This window comes from Sus scrofa, chromosome 15 (assembly GCF_054392235.1).
Source record: "Sus scrofa isolate SSC_HxYL_T2T_F1_AM1 chromosome 15, Sscrofa_HxYL_maternal_Yorkshire_Landrace_v2.0, whole genome shotgun sequence".
NCBI lineage: Eukaryota > Metazoa > Chordata > Mammalia > Artiodactyla > Suidae > Sus > Sus scrofa.
Genome location: NC_139397.1, coordinates 97,551,100 through 97,563,351, shown reverse-complemented (window position 1 = coordinate 97,563,351; position 12,252 = coordinate 97,551,100). Strand labels below are relative to the sequence as shown.

Sequence of the window (12,252 nt, the reverse complement as noted above, 5' to 3'; positions counted from 1 at the left end):
AATTTACACAAAATCACAGAAATATAAGTAGTGAAACCAGAATTGAAATCTAAATCTGAAAGATTCCATGGCTTGTGCATTTAAATCAGTATGGCATTTTGCATGGATGTTTATAATAAAATCTCATTTAAATCAGTTTACCCTAGCAAATGTTTTTCATAAATTGTATTTCTTTGCTTACATTATTACAATCATGAATTTGTCTTCCTTAAATTCATACAATAATTTACTATTGAGGGAGGTAGTCCAGTCTTTTTTAGACAAAGTTCAAACTATTTTAAATGGCATAAGGTGTTCCCTGGTGGCCTAGTGGTTAAGGATTCAGCATTGTCACTGCTGTGGCTCCATCCTTGTCCCTGGAACTTCTACATGCCATGAGCATGGCCAAAACAAAACAAAACAAAAAGCAAAACCCTGCGCTATCTGAGAAGCGCAATAAAATGAGGTATGCCTATAACTGATAAAATACAAAAATACGTATTTTAATTTTATTTTTAAATTTTTTTTTTCCATTTTTGGCCGCCCCATGGCATATGGTGTTCCAGGGCCAGGGATCAGATTTAAGCCACAGACATGACCTAAGCCATGGCCGCAGTAACGCCAGATCCTTAACCCATTTTGCCAGGTCAGGAATCGAACCCATGTCCCAGTGCTCCCAAGACATCACTGATGCCATTGTGTAACAGCAGGAATTCCAAATATATACATGTATTCTAAAAAAGCATAAAAGGCCAAATTATCTCTCCAGCCACCCTGTAACCCTTATCATTCCACCCCTAAACCCGCTGCTCACTCCATCCTGCAAAGAAATCTCACGTTCCAGTCGCATTGAGAAACTGGCAGCTTCACAAGACAGGCACAGCTCTTTCTCACTTCTAAGCCTGCTCACATGCAGTTCTCTCTGCAGGGCATCTCCCTCCCCACCTTATTCCCTCAGCTCTTCTGGAACCATTTTCTCTTTTTCACCCTTGAAGATTACTTTAGGCACAAGCCCTCTGAGGACGTCTTCCTAAGCACCCATCAACATTACCTCTGTCTATATTTCTCCTTCGTTTACTTCTATCATAGAATTTATCTCACTCTATATAATGGTCAATTATTACCTGTGCCCTTGAGTGTGCCAGCATGGTGCCTAGCAACTAGAATTTTTTTTTAAGTGCTAACTGATAGAAGAAAAAAAAAAATGTTTGACGTGGTTACTTGAAAAGACAACTTATAGTTGACTCCAACTATGTACATACCCATAGTAAAAATTAATAATTATCAGTTTTAATAACTACTTATTATTCGATTTGACATTTGATGGCAAAAGGTATATTCTTTTAGTTAATTCTTGGATAATACATTAAGGACAAGAAACTCCAGAATAATATTTTTTAGAGAATAGTATTATTTTAAAGGAATTGAACATTTTATTTTTCTCAGTAAAAATGTAGTTTTATTTTTCCATAGAAGAGTACACTGATCAGAAGAGGAATAAGACAGTAAATTAATGAAATACCTTGACAAATCACTTATTATCACGAAAAATATTTAAGCTATACCACTTCTTCATTAGCTTAATAGTTGACCTCTAGTAAATCACTAATACACGTAATTTATTTTTCTGTGATGTTACCATCAAAAGTTAGGATTTATGCCCTAACATCTTAGTTTTATTATAAGTGCTCTTTTCCCGTGAATATAGCTGGATATTTTAAAATCTCTTTATAGCTTGCACCACTTTCTCACTTTAGTAATGAATTCCTCTCATAATTTGGAAACATTTGTTTTATTTTATTTTTCTGAATTTAAAGGATACCCCTCTCTGCCATTCTAAGAATAAAAAATATGCCTTTGTTCACCTTATCCATAAAATTCACAGTGCCTACATAACAGTTAGTTTGTAAACTAGAAGGAAGATTAAGTTTGTTTTTTTTCTGATAAGTAAAGAGAAAATGAATGTTCTGTATAAGATGAACTATATTCTATCCTACCCAGCATTAAGTAACCAAGTAAAGGATAGGATTTAAGTAGTAAAAAAATAAAAGACCAACATTAGTTTTAAAAGATGTGTGAATCAATAGAATGTTAAATTCCACTTCTTCAAAAAATCAAATAGCAAATAACAAAAGACAGAATTATAAAAAGATAGTAAGACAATACTTAATTAGTCCTTTCCCCGATAAAGCAGAGATAAGAAAATACCACACAATAAAATGTTAAAGCAAATCATTTAAAACCCTAACAACTACTCTTCCTAAAGTTGATTTAAAACTCTAAAAGAAAAATAACACCAAAAAGACTAAGCCATCTCTAAAACCATAAAAAAGCAAAATGCACAAGAAAGTTTAATGAGATGTTCTGATAATAAAAACTTTATGAAGTAATAAATTAAAGTAATAAAACAAAAAACACCCCATTCTTTAAATATAAAAAACATGCCTTTCTTTCAAAGATCTGATATCACAATATCACAGATTTTCACAAAACTGAATCACTAACTTGTATTTTTTCATAATAAATTTGCAGTTATATTTACCTTCAGATCCCATGATGAAGTGATGGATATCAGGGCCTGTTGACATACGAGGTCCTTGACAGCTTTTTTCTATTATACCTCTAGGTGTTACCATTTTTATATGAACCACCTGTTTAATACAATGCATGATGTAAATTCTAGATATCTGTCAGTAAATGTTGTGTGTGTACACACACCCATATAAATTTATATAAAACACTACTTTTTAAATACTGGTTTAAGGTGATCATGATTCCCATCAGAATTCTTATATCTTTTAGTAATTCTTACACTAAAAATAAATTTTATACAACTTTACAAAAGGGAAAAAAATCATTCTAAGATTGTTATTGGTCTAGGTATATTCATCATCTTAAAAACTGAAAAGCACACCTCTTTAAAAGAAAGTCTAGGATTGTTCATGTGGTAAAGAAGCAAAGCACAGAAAAAATATGCAATGATCAAATGTAATAGGTTCTTTCATTTATGTAACAATATTTATGAAGCACTATTATTCATATCAGGCACTACTCTAGATGCTTAGAATTCTAAGAAAAACTTTATTCTTCCTTATACCCACCTTCAACTTATCTATTTTGCCCACTTTAGCAGAAAAGACTGAAAAGAATGAAGTATTATTTTTGATCACATCAAAACTGGGATGAAGTAGGAGATGTGGTTACTGAGCTAAAGAGAGGAAGAGAGATATATGTGAGATATGTCTCACACCCATGAGAAAGTAAGTATATTATGGGAAGAGAGTCAATCAAAAAAAGTAAAAAAGTTCCTCATCTGACTCAGAAATGGTTAGGTAAAAACCCAACATATTTTTAAGAATGGCTTTTTAACAGATAAATAAAAATAGTCTATTGTTGAAGGAAATGAGCAGAGGACATAAATAAACCACAAATTAAAAAAATAAAAATTTCCAATAAGGACATTTTAAAAGTTCACATTCACTAACAATTAAAGGAAAAAATTTAAAACAAAAATACAAATAAAAGGTCCAATAAAATAAATTTTCTCACAGTGCTAGCAAGAATGTCAACTGGCACAAAATTTCTATAGAGCAATTTGGCTGTAAGAATCCAAAGATCTAAAAACATACTATATCCAACAATTCAAACTCTAGAAACTTAGCCAAAGAAAAATGATTAAAGAAATGTCTAAAGAAATTACTACAGGTGATATTTTTCCCTTTGTTTTCCATAATTTTGAAATAAAAATTATTTAAATATTCATTAAAAGGGAATTAATTTACTAAACCACAAATATCAATAAAAAAGAATTATATGCACTTTTAAAAAATGACGGTGCAAATATATGTTCATTTACATGTTAATGTATTAAAATAGTTTAAAGAGCAGACTAAACACAATCTGATGCTTTCTTACATTAAAAACTAGATATGCACATGTAAATAAGTACACTAAGATATATGTTTACAATTTGTGGCCCTTAAATAACCCCCAAAAGGATTAAAATAAACTACATTGGCAGTACTAAATGCAGCAGTCTGTCAAATACGCTTAACTCTGACAAAGCTTTTAATAATCCAATGGCAAAAAGATTCAATTCTGACCTCTGAAACTAAATTTACGTTATCTTAATTGCAAAAAGAAAAATGTGATTTCTAACATATCTTTGATTTACAAAAAGGGTACTGTAAACATTTTAAAGTGTTCATAATACTAACACTTAAAGTCTTAAATTGTTGTATGTTAACTATAAAGAACCAATACACTTCACCAACAATTTGCTCTTTCTATCAGTGAAGACACTGATGATAACATTGAAATGCTAGATTTAAAAAACAAAGCTAAACAGTTCTAGGAATAATGTTAGATACACAAAAGTCTCATAAGCTATTCTTTTAAAATGTTATCAAAATACTGATGATAAAGGGAACTAACATTTATGAAGTACCTACTACATACCAGGGACTCCAGTAGGAGATTTCATTTTATGACCTTTACTTCTTACAATATTTCCATGCAACAAATAACATTATTCTATTTTATACAGAAGGAAACTGAAGTTTAGAAAGGTGAACCAATTTGCATAAGCTCACCCAATTAATCACTGAATAAGCTATAACCAGAACAAACGATATGTAATTTCTAGCCAGGATGCCTATGGTTGCACTATCACATTAACTCTCAGAGCAAGGACACCAGAGCTGCTAAAACAAAATGATGTGCACATAATGCACTGCAGGGCATACTGCCACTAACTAGAGCATTTTCAATCAGGTTCTTTAATTCTACACAGAAAAAACATTTTTTAGAAAAATAAATATAAAATCTTGTGAGACAAAGAGTAGTTATGACAAGATCACCTAAATAAAAGAACTAAAATCTCGGAAGAGCTGAAGACCAAAGCCCCAGGGCTTGTAAAATACTATCTATTGCTATTTATAAGTCAGATACTATGAAAACTCTACAAAGCTTAAATATCGTCATTTGAGAAGAAACACTCTTAAACATGGACAGTTGTGTCTTTTAACTATTTCTACTATACAGAGTCAACGATACTATAATCAAAAGGGGTATACTTTGGGGGGGACTCCAACTCAATTTTTAAAGGCTTTAATAACTTTTATAGTAATCTTTATAGATGAATCAATTATTATACAACTAGAAAAATATTTACCAAGTCCTCAATATTGCCATAGATATTCTTCTTCATGCCTGATGCCCGAGTAGATACCCATCCTCCCACAGTGCTGAATTCCAGGGAATCTGGTTCATGACCTGTACAATAACCACTTTCTTTAAGCTGAAAAACAAAAACGTAATATTTTACTAGTGAAAACGGCCCCATTTCAGATAGCACTCAACACATTAACTCTTTCCACATTAAAATTTCCATATGTCATTGTTATCTGGACTCATTAAAACCTATATAGAAAAAGAAATACTTTCATCACGTCTGTCCAAAATATTTTTAAACTTTTGCCCATAGGAAACATCACAAAACTGAAAAATATGGACCAAAAGACAGTTCTATTTTCCACAGATTCACTAGCCAATTCACCTAACATCCTTTTATTTTAAAGCAAACTACCCTTCCTACTTTTTTTTTCCCACAAAGAAACAATTGAAATACTTACGGAGATAAGATTATGCTTAAATAACTGCCAACTTCACCTAAACATTTTCAATAAATAAAGCACTTAATCTCTTATTCTCCCTACCCTAATATAATATGCAGCAGGCCTGCAGAAAATCTGAGCAAATTGCCTGTACTTAATTCTCTCAAGGAGTCATGTGTTTTAATGTACAGCCATCTGGCTAGGTTTCCTGCATGTAATACCATCATTTATTTGTGATGCAGATCATGCATTCCTGTACATTAAATAGTCACTTGTTTCTCATTTTTCTATATTAGCTTGGCTTTGCCATCTGCACAGCACCTGAGGTTGAATGGATGCCCTTTACTGCAACAACACCAAAGCCATTCCACTAAAATCATTTTAAAGACTCAGCCATCTCATGTCAAATGGTACAGACACCACCATCTGCATACCCACTGTCTACTGCATTCAAGCCCATCAATCTGTGTTGACCATTTTGATAGTCATCCAGTTAAGCAATTGCTTCCATTTTTTAAGTAAGCCATGCAGAGATGTAGAATATGTCATCTATGTTTGCATCCATGTATTTAAGTATGGTATGAAAGCTGTAATCCAAGATTTGAGAGTCTATTAGATTAAACATAATTTGTTAACTTTTATTTATCTAATTTTGTTGCTAGGAAAACAGGACTGTAAAAGACATCAATTAATACATAATAGAATTTTTCACTAAATAGTCAATTCATTTAATTTTAAGAGGTTAATAACCACTCACAAATAAGTAGCTTAAACACATGATCAAAGTTAAAATGAAGATCAGACTTGTATTTCTATTCTAATTCCCAAACAATCTATTTTCATATTATTTACTCTTAAACGATTACTGCTATTCAATTTCTCTGAAAGTAGAAGAAAAAGAAAAGATAATCATGAGCATTTAGATGTGCCAGACACTGAACAGGGAGTTTTCACATACTCTTCCTGACAAAATCTTCACATTACCAACACCAAAACAAATCATCAGATACACATTTAAACTACTTCTAAAAGTATATCCAAATATTAGACACATTATTAATTTGCTTCTTGTGTCTGGTAGGCAACTTCATTACATTCTCATACTATAAATAGCTACTGTGAGCCAGGAATTATGTAAAGCAATGAAAATAAAGATAACAACAACAACAACAAAAACCCCAGATAGTCTTTATGATCAGGGAGCTCTATCTAGCATATCAGTTCAAATCTACCTCTCTGTTACAATCTAAGTTCCTACTAAGTGGGAGGTAACTATAATGGTTAAGAACATGTGTTTGAAACATGCATTTACCCTTGTTAGAAAATCTGCCTACTACTGTATGCTAATTTAATAAAAATTTTTGGCATACAGTAATAAATGGTATCTATAACCATATAATTCAGCCACTTCTTTTAAAAGTCCATGTCTCTGCTAATACCATTAGTTGCTAAGAAAATCTACTGAAGAAGGGTCTTCTGATTTTATTTAAAAAAATACCAAATATTTTTTTAATAAAATAAAATAAATAAATAAATTAAATAAATAAATAAAATAAAATAATCTATCTCTACACCATAAAGCTCTATGAGAAAAGGAACTTTATCTTCCTCACTTCTGTATCACTTTTCAATATTAAAACAAACATTAAAATAAATATTTAAATATTCAAATAAATGTTTCAATATTAAAACTGACTACTACATGCTAAGCTTCAGATACAACATTAAAAAAGCAAATCCTAAATTGTAGAGTTTGTATTATACAGAGGAGGAAAGAAAATTAACAAGAAAGGTAGATATGTTATAGAATAATTAAAAGTATTAACAACAAAAAAAAAAAGCAGACATGTCCACCTCTACCCAAGCTGAAGTAAAAGGGACAAGATTTACCCTCCCCCCTGAAAAGAACGAAAGACAGAAAAATATACGAAACACAGATTTTCAAACACTGGGCATCAGGTAACAAAGGGTAATGGCCTATAAGAATGCAAAAAAAGAAGGTAAACACTATAACTGCCTCTAGATTATAGCTCCAGGCTGCAGAGCAGGAAAGGAGAATCCAGATGGAACTCAGCAAACACTGTTGAGCTGAGGAGACTGAGATTAAAGTTGTGGAAAACCAAGGCACCTAGATTTCACAAGAGGAAGTACCAAAGAAAAGGGAACAGCACAGAGAGAGAATCTCAGAGACTGGCAGAGAGTCTCTCAAGTGGTCAGCACTGCTCAGGACCAGAGGAAAAAAATAATTTGAAAGGATCAGAGAATAGTACCAACAACAGTATCCGTTGCCACCACCCTGAGTGGTAAAACTCAGACTTCACAGAGAATGAGGTGGAATTCCCAGGAAGGACATCCTCAGTAATGGGAAATGATTAACCTCAGACTCACCACTGCTTTGAACCCACCTAAAAGATCACAAGGGAACTAAGGGATCAAACTGTTTCTAAATAATTACTGCCCAGAAAAAAGTTCAAGAATGTTAGTGAATTGAAAAACAGCAAGGGAGTTCCCGCTGTGACACAGAGGAAACAAAACTGACTAGTATCATGAGGATGTGGGATTGATCCCTGGCCTCACTCAGTGAGTTGCAGATCCGGCATTGCTGTGAGCTGTGGTATAGGTTGCAAATGCAGCTCGGATCCTGCGTTGCTGTGGCTGTGGTATAGAATGGCAGCTGTAGCCTGGAATCTTCCATATGCCACAGGTGCAGCCCTAAAAACCATAAAAAGAAAAAAAGAAAAACAGTCAAGACCCAACAAGATAATATTCACAATGGCTGGCATCTAATAAAAAATTACCAAGCATACAAAGAGGCAGGAAAATTATGGGTTTGTAATGAGGAAGATAATCATTACGAGGTGAATGATCAAAACCAACCCAGAATAAACACAGATGTTAGAATTAGCCGACAAGGATATTAAAACAGTTACTATAACTGTATTCCATATGCTCAAAAAGTTAAGCAGAGACACTGAAGATAAAGACCCAAATTAAACATCTATAAAAATGAAAAATACAGTATCTAAGATAAAAATACAATTGATGTGACTAAGAACAGAATATACATAGCAAATAAAAGACTACTAAACATCAAGACATAGCAAAAGAAACTAAAAGAAAAAATTGAAAAGTGCAGCAGTAGAACTTCAAGCAGCCTAAAATGTGGGTAAACAGTATCCCTAAAGCTGGGGGTTCCTGGTTGTGCAGGGGAAAGTGAAATTAAATTTTTTAAATGTTGAGTTTGAAATGTCTTAAGATATATAAGTGGAGACATCTACTAGGCAAGTGGATATGCAAGTCTAGAGTTCAAGAAGTCTGAGGTGATATAAATTTAGGAGTCTTTGGCATACAGAAGGACTGTTTAAAGTTAGCTGTGCTTGAATGAAGTAGATAGTACTCAAGAAAAATCAGCAGAATGAATAAAAGTTCTAAGTACTTTACATTATTAATTTATTTCATCCTAACAAAAAGTAGGAGTTATTATCTCCATTTTATAGATGAAGAAACTGAGGCACAGAGAAATGCATCCCTAGGGGAGAAAATCAAAAGTCACATATCTCCAGACTACTAGCTAATAAATAAAGCAGCCAAAGATTTAATAAACCTAGAAACAAATTCTCAAAATCTGTAACTGACATTTAGTGACCTCCCTTAAATTTCATATTAAAATCAATGTAATCTACAAGTTAAAAAGATGAAAACCTCTGCCACTCAACTACTATATTTGTGTAATTTTAAAACTTCTAGAATGAAAAAGCAGAAAGTTTTATGTTGATTTGCTCAGCTGAAGAAGAAACTGAAGGATACACAAGTATAATGAGGAAGAACTTGCTCTGAATCAGAACAGCTGCAGAAATTATATTATGGTCTACTAGAGGCAAAAAGAAATGTTCTATACTGGCATTTAGGGAAAAGAGCTAGTAGGTAAAATATCAGAAGTTCCTAGTCAAGGAAAATGTCATTTAAATTTCAAGGAAATATGTTTCTTGAATTTTAATTTTAACCTTTTAAAAAAAAAAACTTGGAAAGGTTAAAATACTACATCAAATGCTATAATAAAGGATATAAAATTACAGACATGAAAGGCTATCCTTTGTAATATATTAAAAAAATTGCTGTGTTGATAATGCCTCTCAGCCTAATAGGAGACTGATACAGGCTTTTTTACAGAGTGTTTTTTTGGGGTGGAGGGGAAAGGTGTGCTCTAAGCATGCAGAAGTAGTTCGCAGGCCCCAGGGATCAAACCCAAACCACAGCAGTAACCTCAGCCACAGCAGTGATAATGCCAGATCCTTAACCCACTGAGCCACTAGGGACCCCCAAAGATTTTGTCATTAAATACTATTATTCTGCCCACTTAAGTTCTGTAATAATTAAGAAATCTAATTATCTTGAATTACACAAAACCTTGACTTACTGAAGATCTTGAACACTGCCTCAATGAACATGTTAAATTTTATTCTGGTTCTCTTATCTTAGTGTATTAAATCAAAAATAAAAGTTTTAATTAATAATTTTTTCCAAAGCCTTTCATCCAGAATTGGTCACTGGCATACCAACTTCAACTCTTTACCATCAAATAAGGAAAAAGATAATGAAGAGACAATCAACAAACATGTAACACCTCTATGTTTGGTTAAAGGGTAGAGAAGGAGAGGTCTATTTGGTTTCTAACCCAAACTGAACCAAGTGGTCAGTTCACCAAAGCAAACTGGGCTTTCTAATTTTTGTTTACAAAAGCTGAGTTACCATCATCGTGACCATATTTGAGAGGGCTGATGGAACCAATACATTTTAATAGTTACCTGCTTAGAATCCATGAAGAGAAAGTTTCCTAAATTTGATTAGGATCCCAAAAAAGTGCTATAAGGACTTCAAAGAGTTTCACTTATTCAGGATTTGAGTTTTCAATAAAATTATGCATTGAAAACTTCAATGAATAGCAAATACCAATGTCTACCCAAATGATCAAATTTATCAACTTCTGAGAATTCTATGCCCACTTTATTCTGTTTTATTTCAGGTTATTATCAGCTCTTGCCCAAATTACTGCCACAGTTACCTAATTCATCTTCACGTGCCCATCCACCCTCCAGACTGTAGCTAATGAGAACTATTTAAATAAGTACCAGGATGAAGTTCAAACTTTTAGGGCTTAATGATCTGATCTCTATGTTTTTCCCAGCTTCATAACTTTTACCACTACTATACATACACTGACCCAAAATACAAACACCGAAAATATGTGTTCTCCCATATGCACAGACTAGATCTCAGCCATACTCAGCTATTGGCAGATCCCCCAAAGCAACAGCTGCCATAAAGCTTCTGCACAGGTTGCTTTCCCTGACTGACTTGTTCTCCCCACCCCAGTTTCCTTTTCACTTGTCACTTATACTGAAATTTCATTTTAAATGCCAAGTTCTTTGTGTATTTTCTTTGCTCAACTCCTTCTCTTTGAGCCCCATTTGACGAGCCATAATACCCCACATTTAGCCTTCATCTAGCAATTCCCACTCTGAATCATACTATTTACCTAACTTTCTGTCATAAGGTAACATAAGCTTTCCATGTTGTCTTATTCACTACTGTATTCACAGCATCTAGCTCAATGCCTGACCCACAAAAGAAACTGAACAAACTTAGTGAGTGTGTTTATTGTGAAAGATAATTTTATTCACAAAGGGGACAAGCACCAGTATTGAAAACCTTAATTAGAGAGTCACTTTGCTGTACAGAGGAAATTGGCACATTGTAAATCAACTATATTTAAACAAAAAAAGATTTTTTTTGGAGATCCCACTGTGGCTCAGTGGTAATGAACCCAACTGGTCTCCATGAGGACTCGGGTTCAATCCCTAGCCTTGCTCAGTAGGTTAAGGATCCGGTGTTAATGTGAGCTGAGGTGCAGGTTGCAGATGCAGCTCAGATCCTGCGTTGCTGTGGCTGTGGCATAGGCTGGCAGCTATAGCTCCCATTTGACCCCTAGCCTGGGCACTTCCATATGCTGTGGGTGCAGCCCTCAAAAGACTTAAAAAAAAAAAAAAAAAAAAAAGATTTTTCAAGTGAAAAGAGAAAATAAAAAAGAAATAATATACCTGTCTTTCCAACTCTTGTCCTGTTATGCCAGCCTCTACATGAACTGTCAGATTATTCTCATCAATCCAGAGAATTCGATTCTGTTGCAAAAGAAGAAGGTCTCATTTTCACAAACATACATTTTCTCAGGAAATATAACTTCTTAACTCAAAGGCAGCAAGTGACAAGACAGAAATTAAGCAAGTAGGGTTACTCACAGTAGAAAGCTTCACTTATCCCTGACTATATAACATGACAGACATAGTAACTTAGGCAGTATCTTACACAGGAGCTTGTTTAAAACATAAAACATTCAGAAAGGGAGGAAGGGGGTTACAAATAAAATGAGACTTATAAAAAAAACCACCAAAAGCTTACATGGGCCTTGGCTGAATCCCCATTCGAACAATGAATCATAAAATAAAGATAATTTTTAGACAACTGGAAAATGAATGTGGACTAGATATTAAACAATTTAAGGAATTACTTTTAATTTTGCAAAAGTGATAATTATATATCCTTTTTCAAAGAAACACAGAGAAATATTTGGTGTAAAGTAGCATGCTATCAGGATTTGCTT

The 12,252-nt window shown here is 33.4% G+C and overlaps 1 protein-coding gene across 4 annotated transcripts in view; it reads right to left on the bottom strand.

Annotated features, from left to right (window-relative positions):
* Nucleotides 1-12,252, bottom strand: part of AGPS (alkylglycerone phosphate synthase) — a 139,497-nt gene that overhangs the window by 70,786 nt on the left and 56,459 nt on the right. For all 4 annotated transcript variants that reach the window (XR_014829806.1, XR_014829805.1, XR_014829807.1 and 1 more), the window contains exons 8-10: nucleotides 11,693-11,773; nucleotides 5,153-5,278; nucleotides 2,522-2,630 (exon numbers count right to left, since the gene is read on the bottom strand). Coding sequence is in view for 1 of the 4 variants with exons in the window: in XM_021075128.2 (XP_020930787.1) it covers nucleotides 2,522-2,630; nucleotides 5,153-5,278; nucleotides 11,693-11,773 (316 nt within the window). In the remaining 3 variants the exon portion in view is untranslated. The remainder of the gene's footprint in view (nucleotides 1-2,521; nucleotides 2,631-5,152; nucleotides 5,279-11,692; nucleotides 11,774-12,252) is intronic.